Source organism: Pleurodeles waltl, chromosome 4_1, assembly GCF_031143425.1.
Source record: "Pleurodeles waltl isolate 20211129_DDA chromosome 4_1, aPleWal1.hap1.20221129, whole genome shotgun sequence".
Taxonomy (NCBI): Eukaryota; Metazoa; Chordata; class Amphibia; order Caudata; family Salamandridae; genus Pleurodeles; species Pleurodeles waltl.
The window spans coordinates 861,376,370-861,399,480 of NC_090442.1; the positions used below are offsets into that span (position 1 = coordinate 861,376,370).

Sequence of the window (23,111 nt, forward strand, 5' to 3'; positions counted from 1 at the left end):
CGACACCTCCTATGACAAGACTGGGGCAGCGGCCCTCGCATTAGACATGGAGAAGGCCTTTGACGGTTTAGACTGGGAGTACCTCTAGATTGTATTGACGCAGATAGGACTAGGAGAGGGTTACGTGGCTTGGGTTTGCCTATTTTATACCAACCCGTCGGATAGAGTTTGCAAGGGACGGGTCAACTCAGATGGATTGAGGGTGGAATGAGGAAGGGCTGCCGGATGTCACCCCTGCTTTTTGCCTTGTCCACGGAACCCCTGGCCTGCCTGGCTAGAACGGTGAGTAGATTCCAAAGGCTTTAGCAGGGACCTACCCATCATACAGTGTTATACACTGACAGCCTTGTACTCTTCCTCAGGAACACAATCACAGACTTAGTAGGTGCCAAGCAAATGATAGTTGATTTGGTGCCCTGTCAGGCTTACAGGTTAACTGGCAAAAATCCAGACTATTCCTGCTCGGTCCGGATAGTGTCCCTCCGGATGCACTAGGACCCCTGCAGTGCCCTGAAGCCTCCAGGAGTTGGGGTTGAAAATATACCATGACTGATGAGACATGATGGATGGGAATATTGGGTAGACACTTCCATCCCTCAAGTCCTGCATAGACGTCTGGCAGTCGCTTCCACTCTTGATGATAGGTTGCACAGCCCGAACCAAAATGGTAGCTGCTAGACCTGGCATTCTTGGTGTGGTTTTCCCTGTCTTTCATGCCTATGCTTCCAATGTTTTGACTGTGTGCTGAGCTTTGATTTTGCTGTTTGTACTCTGGGAACTTTACCATTGCTGACCAGTGCTAAAGTGCACGTGCTCTCTGTGTAAACTGTATTTGCAATTGGCTTTTCCATTATTGGCATATTTGATTTACTAGTGAAATCCTAGTAAAGTGCAGTAGCGGTGTCCAGGGCCTGTAAATCAAATGCTACTAATGATCATGCAACACTGATTGTGCCACCCACAAGAGTATCCCTGTTAACATGACTCAGACCGCCCATTGCAGTGTCTGTGTGTGCAATTTTAAACTGACAATTCGGCCTGGCAAGTGTACCCACTTGCCAGGCCCAAACCTTTCCTTTTTGTACATGTAAGACACCCCTAATGTAGGCCCTATGCAGCCCCATGGGTAGGGTGCAGTGTATGTTGAAGGTAGGACATATACTGATGTGTTTTACATGTCCTGACAGTAAATTACTGCCAAATTCGTTTTTCTCTGTTGCAGGGCCTATCTCTCTCATCGGTTAACATGGGGACTGCCTTCAAATACCATTTAAGTGCAGTTTCCCATTGAGAGCAGATAGAGATTTCGAGTTTGAATTCTCTGAACTCACAATTTAAAAATACTTCTTTTGGTAAAGTTGGTTTTAAATTGTCAGTTTGAAAATGACATTTTTAGAAAGTAATCTTGTTTTTGCTTAACCTTTCTGCGCCTCTGCCTGCTTGTGTGTTCCACGTCTGGGTCAGACTAACTGTTGGGCTGTTGTGCATCCCCTCTAGACAGTGACACAAAGCGAGCTGGGGTGTAGCCTGCATATCCTGATGAGTCTCCTGGGCTAGAACCGAGAGGGAGTAGCTGACACTTACACCTGAAAGGGCTGTACCTATCCTCACAAAATGCAGTCTCCAACCTCCTGGTGTATGTCTGGGGCCAGGCTTGGGCAAGGCAGGATCTTGGAAAAACAGAGACTTTCCTTTGAAGTTTGCCCACTTCAAAGGCAGAAATGGGTATAAGTAGTGGACCCCAAACCCCAGGCTTTTAGATTACTTCTGGAGTCAAGAGAAACTTCTGCCAAGGAGAAGAGCTGAAGAGTTAGAGGAGGAGTACTGTCCCTTTGCCTGTGCTTTGCTGGGTTGGCCTGCAGCTGCTGGACAAAGAATGGACTTTGTGGAATATTCCAACTTGTGGAGGTTCTCCAAGGGCTTGGACTGAGCTTGCCCCCTATTTTGAAGTCTCAGCGCCATCAAAGACTTCCTCTGGCAACTCCTGGACTCACCTGATGAGACTCCTACCCTGCCGAGTGGTGTCCACTTCAATCCCTGGGCCCTTGAAAGGTGAAGCTGGTGGAACCAAGACTGAAATTTATGCACAGGAGACATGCGGGGAAAAATCTGACGCACCACCTGCAACGCAGCTGTAAAAATGATGCACCAACTGCATCGCAGCTGAGAAATTGACACACCACCTGCATTGCGGCTGAGAAATCGACTCATCACCTGCTTTGCGGCTGGGGAAACGGCGCAAAACCTGCTTTCTGCTGAAATCGACACAAACAACACACAGCACAGTTCCTCATCACCATGTGGCCGGATTTCGCATGCATCATTGCTGGGCCTCAAAATGAACATGAACCTGCAAGCACTCGAGGTTGCCCATCTGGAAATTGACGCATCACTCTCTTGCAAGAGAGAAAAATGGCACATCGTCTACCTGACCGCAGAAGAAACAAGTACAGCCTCACTTGCGAGTAAGGAATTGATGCATTGCTGACTTTTCTGATGCACTCTCGCCCGTGTGGCTTTATTTTTTATGTGAACCAGGTGCTTTGTGTAACAACAGTGCATCCATTGTTTTCTATGGAGTAAGACTCTTTTTAATTTAAAAATTCAATACTTTACTTATGTAGGTTGGGTTTTTGTGGTTTTCATCTTGGCTGATTTGGATAAATATTATCTATTTTTCTAAACGTGCATTGTGTCCATTTCGTGGTGTTTTCACTGTATTACTGTGGTACAAATACTTTACACATTGCCTCTGAGATAAACCTGACTGCTTGTGCCAAGCTACTAAAGGGGTCAGCAGGGGCTATCCTAAGTGTGTATCTTGCTTACCCTGACTAGAGTGAGATTCCCTGCTTGGACAGAGTGAAAACTGACTGCCAACTAGAGACCCCATTTCTAGCAGTAGCCCTCCCTGGATTACTTTATTTTTTCTCTCTACTACCACTCTGGTTTCCTCATACAACCTTTAAAGACCTGAACATCTTAACTATAACCTATCTGTCGGGATCGAGTTGGAGGAGGGTGGCACTTTCTAAACTACAACGTCCATCAGGACACAGAGTTCTTGCGGTGCTGGAATTTGAATCCTGCTACTTAGCTGTGCAGTTGCAATGGTTCACACAATGAACTGCCATGCGCCAAACACTGGATACTCCAGTGAGGCTGTTTACACCGCCCCTGAGGAGCTCAATGAGAGCCTTACTGGGAACGGGCCGAATGGTGGAGGGTGATACGCAGGAATTTAAAGTAATGCGATGATGCTGGTGACAGTGCCTGCAGAAAAAGAGGACATGGCCCATATTCACAATATCTACCTCTAACAATCCTGAAAGCACTGCCACGTGGAGGCAATTGGGAGGGGATGACAGCATGGATGGAAGCAGGTGCAATGAAAGTGGGGGGCTTAGTTAGGACAGGTGAACTCCTACCCTTCCACAATTTTCGGGAGGAATATGGGCTGCCTCTGGAAAACTTCCTACTTCACAGAGTGATCATGATGGCAGTCTGAAAGCATTGGAGGGATGGTTTAATGGAACCATAGGCTCATGCAGACATAAGATATATCAATATCAGCGGGCAAGATAAAGGCAATCTCCTTCCTCTACAGAGCAATTTTGGGTGATGTGCTCCTTCTGTTAGACAACTTAAAAGCAAAATATTAGGAGGACTTGGGGGTACCTATCTCAGAAAATAATTGGGAGAAAATATCACAAGGACCCGAAAATATCTTGCCATGCCCACTTTAATTTAATTAACTATTTCATCTTACACAGAGCATACCTCATGCCGAGTCACATAAACAAATACTTTCACAAGACGAGGGCGGCCTGTCCATGGTGTGGGGTGGAGGAAACTGACATCAAACACATGTTCTGGGGTTGCCTTCATTTTGAAACATTTTGGGAAGACGTCAGAAGAGTAGTGGTAGCAGTCTTGATAGGGAGGTCTCTTTCACAATGAAACATTGCGTCATGGTCTGTTGCCCCCACACCTCCAAGACAAACTAATCAGTAGATTTTGCATATGTTCTGGTGAAAAGAGAAATGACAGGATACTGGAAGGCCCCAATTGAAACGAGAGTGGGAATATGGAGAAGGAGCTGGAGCGTTGGGCCACATACGAGGGTTGAGTGCTCTTGTTGGAGGCATAAAGAGGGCTGTGTTCCTTGGATGTGGCACGTGCCTGGGAGGTGCTAATGGAGAGCTTGAAAGACCCAGAGGCACAGCCTGGAGTCATCAGTTCACCCTTCCCCAGCCCGACCCCTCCCACTGACAGGGGTTGAGGAGCTGGCAGTATGTAGGGGATCAGGATCTATGATAGCTGAGATATGTGGATTTTTGCCTTTCGGTCGCCCTACCCGCTCATAATGGTTCATTACCCAATATGAGATACATACTGATCACCAACCACAGACATAAATCCTGCAAATGTACTGTGGATGTGATCCAAGGGAGCTGGGAGGGACGCGGAGGGGGTAAATGGTTCTTTTGAATCACAACACAAGTGCACAACCAGCGGTACTGTATTTTTAAGACAAGTGGAATAATGGCATAATGAAAAAGCCTGAATGTGCTTACAACTGCACTATGTATGTGATGGCAGAATGTTCAATAAAATCCGTGTAAAAAAAAAAGAGTGCGCCCACTCTGTCAAAGCATTCCATCAACTCCAAACTGTTTATCTTTATCGCTCCCAGTAAGATTTGCTCATAATCACACTTTTTATCAGCAACTACGGTCGGCAACAGAATCCACATTTACAAGTGCCACTAACTCACAGACATAGCTTCATATCTGTCAATAAGTGTTAGGCCCGCAATATTTATCATACATGAAAGAATGACACCCATTCCCTTTTAGAGACTGGTTTGAGCTAGTGATATACACTGATTAAATTATTGTTATTGGAGTTTTCAATTACTGTACTATGAAGGATGCTGGGCAAACTCTTCGGATGTCTGTCCATTTGCTCTTCTTTTTCAAACGTTGGAAGTTAAAAAAAACAGATTGCTTGTATTGAGCCTGCATCTACTACAACTATTTCAACCTCAGACTATCAATATATTTATTAGATGAAAATTTCATTTTTATTCTTGATGTGAATGCAATTTCACTTATCTCTACTGACATTTAGGTGTGTGTGGATTCATTAAACATTCAGATTGCATAAATAATGAAATCTGTATTTTAAAAAAGAAGACTTCCATGGATGACGAATTATTTTGCAATTGCCGATATGACAGCTGATGGGAAATGTAAGTAATTTTGTCTTGTAAAATATACAATAACAAAGCATTTGTTTAAACAGTAAAATTTGCGACCTGTATAGCTTGCTGGGATGGTTAAAGTAAACCCACAGTAAATAAAAACACAGTAAAGTAGAGTTGTTAACGGGGAAGTGCTTTTCAAATGAAAAAGAATTAACCTGTCAAGGGGACAACTGAGACTAGGAATATTAATGAAAAATAAGCAGAGTTAAATTGTATTCTGTCATTAAACTTAGAAAAAATATTGTCTATACATAAGAATGTGAATGTTCACTAATAGGCTTTAGGTGAATAGTAAATATTCCAACAAACCTGAACATATCATACTGTGAAAAATAAGAATACAAAATATTTGGAAGTTGTTGAAAGTGATTCCATTTTACTTTAGATAGCAGCAGTTCCCTAATGAAAGTTATACTTTATTGCTCAGCGTGATTAACAAAATGCATCAAATTGCCTTGTAGATGTGGAGGAATTTTAAAATCTACCCGATTTGCAATTATAGTAGAGAAAAGACAACCGTACCAAAAAATGTATGTCATCCGGTAGCTTGCCTTTAGGTCTCAATTCCTGGGTATTAAACATTGGACAAAAAATCGATAGTGCTCAAATGCAGCAAATTATTCTTCAGCCGTGTTAACGGATTACCATTCTTCCATTCCTTTTACTATAAAAAATGATAAGGGATTGCAAACTCAGAGATGCCTTTAATATCTGAAAAACCAAATGGAACACGTACTGCAAAACCTTTAGTTTATTATCCTTTCCTTGTTAAAGGGCAGGGGATGGGGGGTGACGGGTAGTGAGGGGAGTGTACTGTGCACTCTCCTCACTGCGCATGTATATTTGGCCGGCTGTCTTGGGCCGGCCAAACATAGATGCGCAGTAGGCTCACTCAAGCCCGGCAACTGTGTTGCCGGGCTTGAGAGAGCCTGCAAAGGCTCCCAGTCTGAGCAGTGTCATGATTGGCCGCAGGGCAGGTTGGGAGCCTGTGCCGGCAACATCCGGACGACGGAGAGGAGAGGGGCGGCCCACAGAGCGGAGGTAAGTTTTTTCTTAATTTATTTTATTTGCATGTTTTGTGTAATGTCCTCCCACCCCCTCCAGCGCGCCGCCCGCTCCCTGTAAACCGTACAAGCCATTACTAGCATTAGTGTAAAATCCCTGCCTCATCTTTGCAAAGTTCTGCAGTCAAATAGTGACTTTGTCGAGGTGGGAGCGCTGCTTATTTATGGTCGAACTTATGGTTTATAAATGCAACACTTTACTAAGGAGACTTTGATATCTGCAGTAGCAACGATGTTAATTATTCCGTTGTAACAAGATAGATGATCAAATCTAAGATTGAAGTCCATTTGCAGACCGAGTACGTGGTCCTTTGTTCACTTATTGCATTTTCATTTATTGTATAGTTAAATTAGTTTTTGTTGCTTTAGATATACCATCTCAGCTGACTCGGAGGAGCACTGTCCTATTTACTCTGACATATTTTACTGGTATTAAAATCAACAATTGTATCGAAGGGAAGAAAGTATTACAACTCTAGAAAAATCCAAACACTGATAGCCATACTACAGGAAACGCATATCGTTGACTGTTGACCTACTTTGAAAAGTGTTTGGCAAAGCCGAATAATACTAAAGCTGTTGTTCAGACTATTCATTAGGTGTAAGCATATTGCATCACAAAAATAAGAGTTGAAATCAAGCAGCAACTGTATGTAAATATACATTTATATACGTATGTGATATTTATGCAAGCCTAGATAGAGTGGGTAGATTACTGCGCTGGGCCAAAAGGCAAGAAAAAAAAACAATCAGTGAGTGTTTCCATGGTGACAGGGAAAGAGTGCTGATCTGGGGAGGAAATTGAACTTTCTCTGAAATTGACATAGAAAGCCCTATTTACAAATGCATATGTAAAGTAGTACTGTTTTATTTGTTTGCTATTACATGCTTTAATGAATTGTCCCCGAAACATGTAAATAAGAATAAAATTAGAATATTCAGGGAATAATAATATATAATGATTACAAATGGAAAGGACTGTGACCTCTTTGCTCTTTTACTAATAGGACGTTGGATTTTTTTGAGGACAACTAACAAAGGCATGTAAGAGTAAGCGAAAGAGTACTATTTTTATCCTCAAATGATTTTATGACTCAGCCCACAGCAGTTTTTTAAATGATGTGTCTTCAGATCTTTCCTGAACTAAATTAAGTTTGGGGCAGTCTTTTTGAATACTTGGTTGTTGCTCTACCTTTCTTTTTTACATCTCTTTGGTTTCAGTCTGCCATTGCCTTGCGTACAAGTGACCTGGAAGATGGTTAGTTTGTCAGCCAGATAGCCAATAGTGCTGATTGTAACTGTTGTATAGACAATGCAGGTGGCCTTGAGGATGATGTCAGTAAGTAAGGTGAGTCAGTGAAGTTCCATTAGGGCAGGACCGATAATATCAAATATTTTCAGTCCTTTGGCGAATCATGCTATGGCATGCAGGATGCCTACTGGGGGCCTGAGTGATGTCTTGAAGGGTGTGGAGAACACTATTGCCACCATCCAGGAGCAAAGAGGGAGGGTCTTGACTGCAGTTCTGAAGGCACTTCTGGGAAGAATAATTTCACCCCCTTTAGTAGAGAACGTTGTTGATAGACTGTCTTGGTCATTTTGACAATGTATTCATTGAGCTAGAGGTTGCTATTCACAGTGAATCTGAATATAATGGAGTTGTTGGTAGTTAAAACTGTCCATGTTCAGTTCATTGACTCTGGCTTGAACTAGTTGATGAATGTTGTTGGTTGCAAATTAGGGGAATTTGTTCTTAAGTTTCAGATAGGTGCTGAACATCCAGGTCTGGATGTTATGTAGGAAGTGCTTCAGGCAATGCATGTTCGGGCGGAGTTTTTTATTTGTGAATTGGTGTATTTTGAGTCTGTCGTTGAGTTGAGTTCCAAGAGACCCTATGTAAAGGTTGAAGATGAATAGGGAAGGATAGGTCCCTGAGAACCCTTGTGATATAGAGTTTCTGATATCTAAGGGCCCATTTAGATGAACATGCTTTGGTTGGATAGGCAGAAGTAATATTTCCAACAAATCCTGTTCAAGACCTTAGAGTGTGGATGAGGGTAAAATGGTTGTGTGCCTCAAAGGTTTCTGCAGGTGTAAAGTAGCAGGATGTAGGAGGTACTCCTATTCATGATGAGGTGGGTATTATTCACAGTTTGTAAAGTGGCTCTTTTTCTGCTGCAACATCATCTGAAGTCAGATTGGCTGTTATGGAGGTTATGGTTGATGTTAAGGTGTTAAAGTGATCCTGAGATTTTGTGTAGATTGCTTTTCCAATGATCTATTCAATGAAGGATAGAACAGTGATGGGCCTGTAGTTGGTGAGATCATTAGTGTCTATGGTGGGTTTCTTCAAAAGTGGTAGGATCTGATCCATTTTAAGTAATTCTGGTATGATGCCTTAAAAGAGGGAGCCATTGTCAATGATGAGCAGGGGTGAGGGAAACTCAAAAAGATTTTGCCTTTATATGAAGTGCCTGCGAGGAAGCTGGCAAGGTTTGTGAAAGATGGATAGTTGGACTAAGACTACTGTGAGATGCTGTACAGCAGAGTGGGAGGAAACAGACAGTTACAGTCAATAAACTGCTGAGCCGGATGTGTGATGGGATGATCTTCAATGAGTTGGGAATGAGTTCTGGCTCTTGAAGTTTCATGGCCGCATCTGGCCAAAACAATGCTAGCCTTGTCTTTGGATGTCCTCTGCTGAGGACACCAGGGCAATGTGCAATCAAGAGGGGTGGAATTTGGCAATGCCATGTATGACATCAGGTGATGGGAGGCATGGAACAGCTTGGTTTACTCCTTAGAGGGCTGTTTTGTGACCAGGAGTGGTGATTGGTCCAGAATTTGAAGAGGGTAGTCGGTGGGAATCTGCAGCCTTGCACGCATTGGCAGGGATAGGACTCCTAATAATGGTAGGCATACTTGAGCCTGGGGAACTTATTCTAGAGCTATGTTGTGGCCCTAGAGAAGTGATTGTCCCAGACTGTGAAGGCACCGGGGGTTGGAAACTGAAGGCTTGTATTGATTGGCCTGTTTTCCTTGCCTTGCAGTGGGAAGCATGAGAAGCATGATGCAGCCTGGGGAGCACTTCTGTGCTGACACCCGGGCAACGTGCAATCAAGAGGGGTGGATTTTGGCAATGACATGTATGACATCAGGTGATGGGAGGCATGGAACAGCTTGGTTTTCTCCTTAGAGGGCTGTTTTGTGACCAGGAGTGGTGATTGGTCCAGAATTTGAAGAGGGTAGTCAGTGGGAATCTGCAGCCTTACACTCATTGGCGGTGATAGGGCTGCTAATAATGGTAGGCATAATCGAGCCTGGGGCACTTATCCTGTAGCTGTGTTGTGGCTTTAGAGAGGCGATTGTCCCAGATTGTGAAGGAACCGGGGGGTTGGAGGCTTGTATTGATTGGCCTGTTTGCCTTGCCTTGCAATGGGAAGCATGGGAGGCATGTTGCAACCTGAGGTACACTTCTGTGCTGATTAAGAACACAAATGGATGTAGATAAATAACCCTAATGGAGAATTTGAAGGACTAAGAGCTCCTCTAATCAATATTTAGTTACCATGCTCAAATTCATCAGCTTTACTGGATGAAACATAGAATAATAACAATTTATGTTGAAAATCTGGTAATTCAAAGGGTCTTCAGCCTGGCACATCATCCACAATTATACTGGTGCTTTATTGAGTTAGACAATTAATCGCTACACAGAAAGCAAATTTCTCAAAAAATCGGGGCATACTGGATATATGAAGATAAAAACTCTTTCACTCATGGCTACTCACTCACCAAACATATTCTGCAAAGAATGAAAGATATCAGTTCATGATAAACCTTTATTTGGATAGAGTCATACCTAAATTTTAAAAAAGCATTTGCACAGCACATCTCTCATCACTGTGGAAATGTTTTAAATGCTATGTTAAAGTAATATTCAGATTAACACCATGTAAAAATTGCCTAATTTTCTTAGCAGAAATTATGTGAGACACCGAAAAATGGTATGCAGTGCAGTTTGTTCATGAGGAGCATTTTTTGTAACATTGCAAATTAAGGTGTTATTACACTAAACACACCTCATGGACAAAAATGATGCATGAATTCATTTTAAACACAAAAAGAGCACGAAAATGGCAAGACGTGATGCATGTGACTTTCCATTTTGATAAGGGTGTGTCTTTCCAGACTATTGTGATCCTGCTTGACTTGAGATGTCATCAGTGATGTCTTCAATGATGTAAATGAACAAGTCATGTGTTATGTAATATGTGAGGTCATAGGCAGTTCATGCGCAGGCACAAATTTTAGTTAGCTCTGATAAATATGACTAGTGGATATCAGTATTTTGTTTTATGTTAAGAGATTACTGAAATTTGTACCAAACAATAAATATATTTAACTTTTGTTTTTTCAGTGAATTTGTGAGTTTTTTTTTAATGCAAAGTAAAATATTATTACAAATTGTAACTATAATGTCACTTCAACCTCTGTTTTTTCAGAAGATTCAAGAGGTTTTTTGATGCATAGTTAAATATCATTACAATTCCTAACTATAGCGTGATAACATCATTTTAACCTTTGTTTTTTCTGTGAATTTCAGAGGGTTTTATTTAACATGAAGTAGAACCTTACTATCATACCTAACTATAATGTCACATTAACCTTTCATTTGTATACTGAATTGATAGGCTTTTTTAATGTAAAGTATAACCTAACAACTAGATCTAGCTATAACATAGCTTTAAAATTTTCTTTTGATTCAGTGATTTTTCTAGGAATATTTAAATGTCAAGTATCACTGTTTGCTTAGTAGGATTTGATGATGTAATGCTCTTTCTGTAAACAAAAGTTGTTAATTAATCTTACAAACTTTGTGTATTTCTGTTAGACCTACTAGCCTTAGGCTGATCTTCCCCCAAACTTTTTGCCTTCACTCCCCTGTTTTTCTGAATTTGTTTTTGCTGGCTTTGAAACTCTGTGCACTTTACTATTGCTAACCAGTGCTAAGGTGCTTCTGCTCACTCCCTAAAACATGGTAAACTTGGCTTACACCAGATTGGCATATTCAATTTGCTAACAAATCCCTAGTAAACTGGCATACCATTTACCCAGGTTCTGTAAATCAAGTGCTACTAGTGGGCCTGCAGCACTTAGGGCCAGATGTAGCAAGGGGTTTTATCCATTCTGTGTCTATGGGAAAATGTGTTCGTACATATGGCCCTTAGTGTGCCATCCACTTAAGTAGCCCCTTAAACAATGTCCAGTGTCTGCCTTTGCGGGCTATATGTAGTTTAAAACTGGCAATTCGACATGGCAAAATAACCCCACTGCCAATCATTAAACTACCCTTTTATTGCACATGTCACCCCTAAGGAGGGCCCTGGGTAGCCCATAGGGCAGGGTGCATTGCAATTGAAAGATTAGACATAAAGGGCCTGATGTACGACCCAGAGTTTTGCAACTCGCAATTTGTGAGTTGCAAATTGTGAGTCGCAAAGCCTAATGTACAACAGTGTACCTCACACTGTTTGCGATTCACAATGGGGTCACCAATGACCTACTTCATTATTATTCATGAGGTGGGTCGCAATTTGCAACCCCATTGGGAATGGCTGCACTCACAGGGATGGTGGACTGCTGGGGACAGCTGACCACCATGTCTGTGACTGCTTTTAAATAAAGCTGTTTTTTTTTTAAATGTAGCTCATTTTCCTGAAAGGAAATCGGGATGCATTTCAAACCAAAAAAAATTATTTTGTTTTTTATTTTTTTCAGAGCAGGCAGTGGTCTGTGGGACCACTGCCTGCTCTGAAAAAATATTTTCGTATCCATTCACAAAGGGGAAATTGGCGGTAACTGCAAATGTTTTGCAACCACAAAACAATCCTACATCCCCCTGCGACTCTCAGTTAGGAAGGTAAGCCCATGGGCTGCTAATTGTGAGTCGCAAATCCCTGTTTTGTGAGTCGGTAATTGCAACAGACTCAGAAAATAGGGATGGTACATCGTACCGGCCCATTATGCGGTCGCAAACGGTGATTTTTGCCGTTTGCGACTGCAAAATGCCATCTTACATCAGGCCCTTACTTCTTGGTTTTATATGTCCTAGTAGTGAAAAACTGTAAAATTTGTTTTTCACTACTGTAAGACTTACCAATCCCATTGGATAACATTGTGTTGCCTTGTTACATTTAATATGTGCTAACTTTTAATTGGGAGCAACTAGAACTTTCATGTTTGGCACGTAAGAAATTGCAATTTAATACCCTCTTTAATGGCAAGGTAAATTCTGAGTCACAATCTTGAAAATTACACTTTTAGAAATTGGAATTTTTCTGCCAGAGCTATTTTGTTCCTGCAGACTGTTTCTGGGTCACATGACAGAGTATAGGCGTCAGTTAGACTTTGTATATTTCCCTCAGACAGCCACCCAACAGAGGGATTAGGTGTGTCATGAAATAGGCCTTCACTGGCGGGATGAGGAATGGAGCTGGTCACAGCCCCACTTGCAAATCAATCAGCTGTGCTCTGTGTCACACAAAGGGCTTCACACTACCTCATTGTGCCTGTATTCAGGCTAGAGCTTGGGCAGAGGAGGCATATAATTCCAAGTACTTCAAAGAAAAATCTCTAGAAACTTCTCCCACTCCAAAAAAGGCACCAGGTATTAAAATAGGACCCATTTCTTCAGTTGACTTTCTGAACCTGCGGAAGGGATCTCAGAGGAATGCCTACTGCTGTGGTGTGCTGTGTACTTCAGAAAGCTGCTTTGCTACACCTAGAAGGACTGCTCTGATGCTGGAAGGCTGTCTGTACCCTAACACCCTAGCCCTGCTGCTTGAGTTCTGCTCCACTACTTGGATCCAGGACTACCAAGTGACTCCATGCGCTAGTTGCTGACCTCCTGCTCAGAATCTTAGGGACAGAAAGGCACCAACCATCTTGAAACCACACCTTGACCAAGACTGAGTGAGCCCTAACAGTCTGCACTCCAAGAGGTGCCTCACCACTCCTAGACCCTTGAAAGTGGTGCTGAAGGTGCCCAGATAGCAAAGATACAAAACTGTGGACTTTTGGGAAACGTTTGGAGAGGAGACCAGTTCCTACCTGCTTGTCGATCCACCCATAGTGTATTGCTTGTCAGCCTGGCAGCTCCTACTAAGTTCCCCTGTTCAGCAGTCCTTTGCAGAAGGGGTGTCCAGCCTTCTGAAGCCTTCATCAGCCACATCTTGCAGCTTCTACCCGCTGGGGATCTTTTGCTTTAAAAAAAGAGACTAGGTCAAAACATAGAAATGTTCACTGTGACTTTGTCCAACAGCTCCCCGACAATGACGTCCCCTCCTCGGACACTGCCTGCAGCCTTGCCCTGCTAAACCTTACATTCTCAGACCTTTTGACATAAAATTGGTTCTCTGTCCAAAGGTAATCGCTGACTAGGTATATCCGACCAGCGCTCCATCGCAGTTGGACATATTTTTGACTTGTTCACTGTTGGCGCTTTGATCTTTTGGGTGCCAGTTTTGACATTACCCGTTAAAAATCCACAACACCAGTGCTACTAATTAGATCTTTGTTGTTTTGATGTCAAATAATATAATAAAATGTTTGCTATTTTTCAAAATTGGTGTGGAAATATTCTTGTGCTGTACTTGCACTTTATTACTGCTTGTGTGCTGCATAAATACTTTACACATTGCTAACAAAGGGTTGAGCACTGATTAATGTATTGACTTTTATGGTTCACCTAGACAGGGAATGTGGCTGTTATTTGAACAGGGGTGACATCCCACTCAACCAACAACCAAATCACAATCTCATTATGCAATATTATTTTTTTGTTTGTTTATTTGTTTACTCCTGGGGGTCTCTTGTGGGAGATATCAACCAATTGAAGGAGACTGCGTGAATGCGTTGTGACAGCTCTCACAAGAAACCTGCAAGCTTCTTCTGGGAGAAAAAAGAATATTGGGGAGGCATTAGGGTAATATGGTAATATAGAATAGTGCTTTTTCTTAAGTCTAAACATAGAGGTTTTATAAAAAAAAACAATTATAATTACAATTATGTTTATTGTGGATAATTATTTATAAACTTCAACAATCCTGCAAGTCTTTTGGGAGAGACCCATAAGCAGTTCCTACAAATAGCCGGCCCCCGTTAGATCTCTGAGTGGGATTTATTATCTTCTGTGCTCTTGTGGCACATTCGGGGAACAGCAACATTTTGAAGGTTGAGTTTATTATAAGGACCTACTATTTAGTCTACTATAATTGTAGAGATTTTGTCAATAATACATTTTTTGACTAATAACTGCTCCTCTACATACTTTTCGGTTAACACTTGTGCCGGAGCTGAATTTGAAAGATGATTGATTGATATGACTGCTAAGTTCTATTTACAGAAGCACCACACTTTTCTTTCTCATTCTATACTTGCAGGTGAACAAAGAAGAACTTTTTTTCCTTCTGTGAGCCTTTCAGTCTTTCTTTTGTTATTTTTTCAATCTAGTATTAGGAATTTATTCAAAAAACCTTTTCTAGAGGAACCAAAAAAAAATACTCTTATGGGACAGCTGGAATGTGACACCACCTTTGCACCATCCACCCAAGACACATCGCTTGCGGGTACATTCAAAGGGATGCAGAAGAGCATCAACATTTGCAGCTTCTTTTCCACCTGCACTGTGAAAACAAGCACCAGTGCAAGTGGTGCAGCAGGAGAGCAATATCCCGCTGGAGTAGAAAGACTGCTGCTGCAGCCTTATAGTTTTTTTCCAGAGAGACAATCACCCATGTGCACAACAGACTTGTTAAAGAGAACTTATAATCTAAGAACCATTAATTGTTTTTTTTCCTCGTTTTGTTTGGCTCCAAGTTTCTCAAACCCCATTTTTATGCCACTTCTCCCAATAAAAATTGACACAATGCAACAGAAAATCACAAAAGAACTGCATTTTCTTGTTAAAGAAAGACACATTTTATGGTCTATGTTATATATGTGTGTGTCTGGATATGTGCAGATAAATCATTGTATGCATCGATGTCAGAGTTTGTTAGAAAGTGTATGCATGAGTGAATGTGTGGATGATTGTAGGTAAGAGTTACAATGGCCCTCATTATGACATTGGCGGTCCATCTCTGCCACGCTGGCGGTGGCGGTCACACCGCCGACGGCATGACAGTGCTGGACCCCCAGATTATGACCACGGCTGTGAGCAGGCTGCAAAGCAGGCAGTTCTCTGTCTATACCGCCAAGGCGGTCAGACCGCCGGGGTGAAGGTGGACCACTTTCACCCCAGCGGTCCACCATAGACTGCCAATGGTATTTAGAGTCTTTTTTCTGCCAGAGATTTCCTGGAAGCAACCCCAGCAGGAAATCCCAGATGGAAAGGATACTGGTGACAGGAATTTACATTACTGTTGCCAATATGCAACCCCCTCTGGGTCCCCCCCACAGAGCCACGGTCCTACCTAAGCCTGTAGGGACCCCCAACCCCATAGAGACCCCGCCACCCCATCCAAACATGCACACACCACACACACACATGCAATCATGCATTCATGCACTCATACAGACACACACATACACTCACACACACCTCCACCCGACTCATCCACTCACACACTCAATGTAGGAAGGTAGCCTATTTCTAGCCTTGTTACACCGACTTTTGGCCTGTTTGTGAGTATATGCCAGGGTGTTTTTACTATCTCACTGGGATCCTGCTAGCCAGGGCCCAGTGCTCATAGTGAAAACCCTATGTTGTCAGTATGTTTGATATGTGTCACTGGGACCCTGCTAACCAGGACCCCAGTGCTCATTAGTTTGTGGCCTGTATGTGTTCCCTGTGTGGTGCTTAACTGTATCACTGAGGTTCTGCTAACCAGAACCTCAGTGTTTATGCTCTCTCTGCTTTTAAAATTGTCACTGCAGGCTAGTGACTAATTTTACCAATTCTGATTGGCACACTGGAACACTCTTATAATTCCCTAGTATATGGTACCTAGGTACCCAGGGTATTGGGGTTCCAGGAGATCCCTAAGGGCTGCAGCATTTCTTTTGCCACCCATAGGGAGCTCAGACAATTCTTACACAGGACTGCCACTGCAGCCTGAGTGAAATAACGTCCATGTTATTTTACAGCCATTTTACACTGCACTTAAGTAACTTATAAGTCACCTATATGTCTAACCCTCACTTAGTGATGGTTAGGTGCAAAGTTACATACTGTGTAGGCACCCTGGCACTAGCCAAGGTGCCCCCACATTGTTCAGGGCAAATTCCTCGGACTTTGTGAGTGCGGGGACACCATTACACACATGCACTACATATGGGTCAATACCCATATGTAGCTTCACAATGGTAACTCCGAACATGGCCATGTAACATGTCTAGGATCATGGAATTGTCACCCCAATACCATTCTGGTATTGGAGGGACAATTCCATGCATCCCCGGGTCTCCAGCATAGAGTCCGGGTACTGCCAAACTAACGTTCCGGGGTCTCCTCTGCAGCTACCGCTGCTGCCAACCCCTAAGACAGGTTTCTGCCCCCCAGGAGGCCTGGGCAACCCAGTCCCAGGAAGGCAGAACAAACGATTTCCTCTTAGAGAGGGTGTTACACCCTCTCTGGAAATAGGTGTTAAGGGCCTGGGAGGAGTAGCCTCTCCTGCCCTCTGGAAATGCTTTGAAGGGCACAGATGGTGCCCTCCTTGCATAAGCCAGTCTACACCAGTTCAGGGATCCCCCCAGCCCTGCTCTGGCGTGAAACTGGACAAAGGAAAGGGGAGTGACAACTCCCCTGGCCAGCACCTCCCAGGGGAGATGCCCAGAGCTCCTCCAGTGTGTCCCAGACCTCTGTGATCTTGGATGCAGAGGTGTGAGGGTGCAATGGACAGCTGTGAGTGGCCAGTGCCAGCAGGTGACATCAGAGACCCCGCCTGATAGGTGCTTACCTTTCTCTGTAGCCAATCCTCCTCTGAGGGCTATTTAGGGTCTCTCCTGTGGGTATCTCACCAGATAATGAATGCAAGAGCTCACCAGAGTTCCTCTGCACTTCACTCTTCAACTTCTGCCAAGGATCGACCGCTGACTGCTCCAGGACGCTTGCAAAACCGCAACAAAGTAGCAAGAAGACTACCAGCAACTTTGTAGCGCCTCATCCTGCCGGCTTTCTCGACTGTTTCCTGGTGGTGCATGCTCTGAGGCCTGTCTGCCTTCACCCTGCACTGGAAGCCAAGAAGAAATCTCCTGTGGGGCGATGGAATCTTCCCCCTGCCAATGCAGGCACCAAACTTCTTCATCACTGGTCCTCTGGGACCCCTCTCATCCTGACGAGAGTGGTCCCTGGAACACAGGAGCTGGGTCCAAGTGTCCCCGACAGTCCAGTGGCCCTTCTGTCCATATTTGGTGGAGGTAAGTCCTTGCCTCCCCACGCCAGACAGTAATCCTGTGTAATGCGTGAACTGCAGCTGTTCGTGCTTCTGTGCACTTTTCCAAGACTAACTTCATGCACAGTCTAGCCCAGGTCCCCAGCACTCCATCCTGCATAGCCCAACTCGCTGAGTTGGACTCTGACGTCGTGGGGCCCTCTTTTGTTGTTCTGTGTCGACTGTCATCCTCAGATCTTCTAAGTGCCTATTCAGGTGCTTCTGCGGGTGCTGCCTGGTTCTGCGTGGGCTCTGTGTATTGCTGAGCGCCCCCTCTGTCTCCTCCTCCAAGGGGCGATATCCTGGTCCTTCCTGGGCCCTGGCAGCACCCAAAATCCTCAACTGCGACTTGTGCAGCTAGCAAGACTTGTTTGCAGTCTTTCTGCGTGGAAACAACTCTGCTTCCTCCAGAACGCCGTGGGACATCTTCTGACCAAAGGAGAAGTTCCTGGCACCTTCCGTTGTTGCAGAATCTTTGGCTGCTTCCACCCAGAAGCAGCCTTTTTGCACCTTCATCTGGGGTTTAGTGGGCTCCTGCCCCCCCTGGACACTTGCGTGGCTCTTGGACTTGGTCCCCTTCCTTTAAAGTTCCTCAGGTCTAGGAATACGTCTTAAGTGCTTTGCAGTCAGTTGTTGTCCTTGCAGAATCCCCTAGCTCGACTTTACTGTCTTTCTTGGGTAGTAGGGTAACTTTACTCCTACTATTCAGGGTCTTGGGGTGGGGTATCTTGGACACCCTTAGTGTTTTCTTACACTCCCAGTGACCCTCTACACACTACACTAGTCCTGGGGTCCATTCATAGTTCGCATTCCACTTTTGGAGCACATGGTTTGTGTTGCCCCAAGGCCTATTTCTCCCTATTGCATTCTATTGTGTTCTACATTGTTTGCACAACTTTTCTAACTGTTACGTACCTGATTTTGGTTTGTGTGTGTATATTTTGTGTATATTACTTACCTCCTAAGGGAGTATATCCTCTGAGATACTTTTGGCATATTGTCACTAAAATTAAGTACCTTTTATTTTTAGTAACTCTGAGTATTGTGTTTTCTTATGATATAGTACTAAGTGATATAAGTGGCATAGTAGGAGCTTTGCATGTCTCCTAGTTCTGCCTAAGCTGCACTGCTATAGCTACCTCTATCAGCCTAAGCTCCTAGAACACCTCTAATCTACTAATAAGGGAAAACTGGACCTGACACAAAGTGTAAGCACCACATGGTACCCACTATAAGCCAGGCCAGCCTCCTACACTCACACAAACACAATCACACACATACTCGCACACAAATACCACCCTCCTCCAATCACACAAACGCACACCCCAATGCATGCACAAACAAATCATCACCCCCGCCCCTATCGGACAGGCACTTACCTTTTCTCAGTGGTCATCCAGGAGGGTATGGGATCCTTGGGGCCTGCTCCACCATCAGGGTCCAGTCACCACAACACCGCCACGCCTATTACCAACTCGTAATAGGCGTGGCGGTGTTGTGATGACGTGATGGTGCAAGCGGAGCAGCCTCCACTGCACTGCTGACTGCCAGTATGGCTGCTGGCGGTTCTCCACCCAAATTCTGGTGGAGATCCGCCAGCAGTGATAGTACGTCCCTGATGATCTTGCCGGTGGCGGGACTTCGGCGGTCTACGTTGTAGACCGCTAAAGTCATAATGAGGCCCTATATATCTAGGAGTGTTCTGCTATGTGTATGTATGCCTGGGTGTTATTTTGAAACTGTGTTTGTGTCTATTCATGTGTATGTGTGACAGTGTGTTTTCATTTGATATTGTATGCAAGTATAACTGTATATGTGTAAGTCTGTGTGTCTTTGCGCATGTGTGTGAGACAGCGTGTGTGTGTGTGTATATGCAGGTTTTTGTGTGTTGGCATGTCTGAGTGTGTCTTTGAATGAGTGTTTGAATGTAACTATGTGTGTATGTGTGAGTGACAGGATGTATATGATTGTGTCTTTATATATGTGACAGAGTGCTAGGATCTGCCTCTATGTCTTACTTTTGTGAGGTTAAGTGTAGACATTTGCATATGTGACTGTGTGTTTCCATGTTGAAGTCTACATATGTGTGAAAGTGCATGTGTATTTTTCTGTGTGCGCCCCAGGGTGACGGGCATGGGCTGTAGGGTGTGGGGAGGGAGTGCTTTCATCGCACATATCACTTTCCAGGGTGATGTGCTTGCACTGAAGGGCTTGTGGAGAAAGTGCATTCTCCACTACTTCCCAGGGTGATGGGTGTGTGCTGTAAGGTGTCGAGAGGGAGTGCCCTCTCTACCCAGACCACTTCCCAGAGTGTTAGGAGTGCAATGTAGGGTGGAAGTAAGGAATAGCTTCTCCTCAGAGATCACTTCCCATCGGGACAGGCATGTGATGTAGGATTTAGGAGGGTGTGGCTCCTCCGCAGACCACTCTGTAAGGTGAATGGTTGAACTGCAGGGTGTGAAGAAGTAGTGGCTTCATGACAGAGACCCCTTCTCAGACAATGGGTGTACACTTTAGGGTGCAGGAGGGTGGTTTCTCCATGCCGACCAAACCCCAGAGCAACAGGAATGTGCTATAGGTGTGATGCAGGTGTGGCATCTCAAAGCAAACCAATCTTCAGAGTGACGGGTGTTGCTCGCTTCACACACTCCATTCCTCAGGGCAACAGGCATGCACTCTAGGGTGTGGGCAGGGAGTGGGTGCTCTGCACAGACCACTAACCTGACCATTGGGCATGTGCTGAAGGGTGTGATTTCTTTGTACAGACCATTCCATAGGGTGACAGCTTATGACATCATGTACACCCATGGGCAGCTCACGGAAGTCAATGCAGCTCCTTTGCACTCTTGCGAGCCTCCTGTGAAATTATAAAAACTCAAACCCGGAAGTTCCCTCTTCACATTGAGATCCAGGTAGTGTCCGTTTATCCTCCCACACATTATCTAGGGGTTCAAGGTGCCCTTATGCCTTACACACTCTTTCCTTTCTTTTTCCAGGACACAAGGATGGAGTCCCCATTTCCTGAAATGTTGGCTGCAACATTTTGCATCTTCTTGTGACCAGCCAATCAGAGCATGAGGTCCCGCTTGTGGTTCTCAAGAGCCTTCTGCTCCCCTTGAGAGAGACGGCTGATAGGAAAAAAGCCCCCTTGACCAATCAGATCACTCTAGTATTTGAAGTTACATGCCCATGTAATTTACATAGGCCACCTGGAAACCCAATTGTCAGGATATTTAGTTTTTTAATCTTAATTTCTTAAAAACTATTGAATTGATTTGCACCAAGTCACAAAAAGCACGGTTTCTAGACCAAGATCTAGCTATCTGCCAAATCTGGTGTAATTCTGTTTAGCAGTGTTTGTGTTACTACTGTTCAATATCCCTGTGGAAAAATTCATAAGGAAATTGTGTTTTGTAACCCCTTTTTCCTTGAACCTCACATGACAGATCACCCTAAAACTGTCCAGGAGGGAGCTGAAGTGGATGAACTTTTTTTGGGAAAGTTTTCTGAACATTCATTAAACACCACAAAAATATTAACAAACAAAAAAATAATTTTCCTATGGTACATAGAGGTGGGTGGAACTCGCAATGTTTCACGCCGCATAATTCCAGTTCCATGGATTTACATGAAAACTCTGCGACATACCCTGGAGTTCCGCAAGAAGGTGGAATCAGCATGTTGTGTTGCTCATGCTGATTTTTAGCACCAGGAGCTTGTTCCGTGCTGAAAAGCGTGAATGGCACCACAAGGCGGGCCAGAGGGTGCTGGTGCTTGAGTTGATTTTGCTGTCAATCGAGTAGATTTTCTATTCGGGTGGAAGCATTCTAACCACAAACAGTCACGTGCAGGCTTCCATTGTGAGAAAACCTTGCCTCTTGTCCCCCTAGTGCTTGAAATTTGCACTAGGGGATACCAATTCTTGCTTGCTAACTTACTGTTGGTGAGCCATGTGTGAGAAAAATTCCATTACACAGCATTTGGTGGATTTTGGCCGGAATTCCACATTATAAGCATTACATAGAGTGGCCGAAATTCAGACAAGTTAGTGGGTGGAGCACGATTTATGTCTCACTCATAATTTTAACTAGGTGTTAACTATTACTACATAGTGGCAGAAAAATAATCTAGCCTCCTAAAAGGACATAAGAATCAATGCTCCTAATACAAGGCTATTAAAAGGTGCACACAATTATTAATCAGACACTGGCTCCACAAAATGGTGGCCGCACACATGACAAGTTAGGAAGAAGCATGGAGGACAAAGACAAAATGGGTGCTTATAAAACACACACTGGCTCCACAAAATGGTGGTTGCCCATATGACCACCAAATAAGGGGGCATGGGGAATAAAGAGAGCATGGCTTTCCTACCCTGGATGGGGCTCCTCCCCCCCAAAAAAACAAATACTGCTTTGCAGGCAATGGGTTTCACAAATATGGATTCAAAATGTACCAGGACCTACATACAAAGCTATACAAATTAAAGGTAAAAAAACAATAATAAGGTAAAACATTCTGAAGAAGATAAAATATGTATTAACAGCACAGCAACATAGAAATTGTCAGGAAAGGTTAAACACAAACAACTCCAAGCAGCAATTACCTCTTCAAAGGGCTTTTGAGTGTTGCAGAAAAATACATTAATGAGCCATCTCATATGTGCGCACACACACACACACACACAAAATAGAGGGCAAACACATTGGTAAAAAGGTGGCTGAGAACAAAGGAGAATGTCTGGTTATATGAGGCTAGACTTTTGGATCCACCCAAGCATTGCCACTGGCAAGCACATGCAGGTATAAAAACTCCAAATTTGGCATACATTACATGCCATCCACACACTTCTAAAAAAAATGTAAGAAATATCTCTAGCACAGCAGCAGTGAGAATGTGTTAAACACATTGAAACATACCAATAGCCTAATGCAAACTAGGTCCAAAACAGTTAGACACCGTTGTACAATGACAAGCCTGGAAAAATTCACAAAAACATCAGGGAAAGGAGGAAATATGTATAACCCTCACATATAATGTCCATTGCCTTTACATGCCTAGTTATGTATGAATATGGTATTTCTATAGCACAAAAAGTCATAAAGCAGAGCAGCACAGCACTTGTTCAAGAACAAGCATAATATCAATAAATAATAGAACAGGATGCTGGGCTCTTGAGAATTAATGCATTGATATGTAAGGTTCTTTAAAGAAGTGGGCCTTCTATACTCCCCTAAATTGAAGAAGGTTTGCGGCAGTCTTGGTGAATTCGAGAATGTTCTTCTATTTCCTTATATAATCACACATGGCCCTTCCTGGCCCCCCCTACTCTAACCCCCGAGA

General features: G+C 43.7%; 1 protein-coding gene across 1 annotated transcript in view; it reads right to left on the reverse strand.

Moving 5' to 3' along the window:
- The window catches only part of LOC138288593 (uncharacterized), a 284,413-nt gene that overhangs the window by 95,266 nt on the left and 166,036 nt on the right, over window positions 1–23,111 (reverse strand). Inside the window, exon 2 of the mRNA XM_069230092.1 lies at window positions 13,447–13,598. Coding sequence (XP_069086193.1) covers window positions 13,447–13,567 — 121 coding nt within the window. The 5' untranslated portion in view covers window positions 13,568–13,598. The remainder of the gene's footprint in view (window positions 1–13,446; window positions 13,599–23,111) is intronic.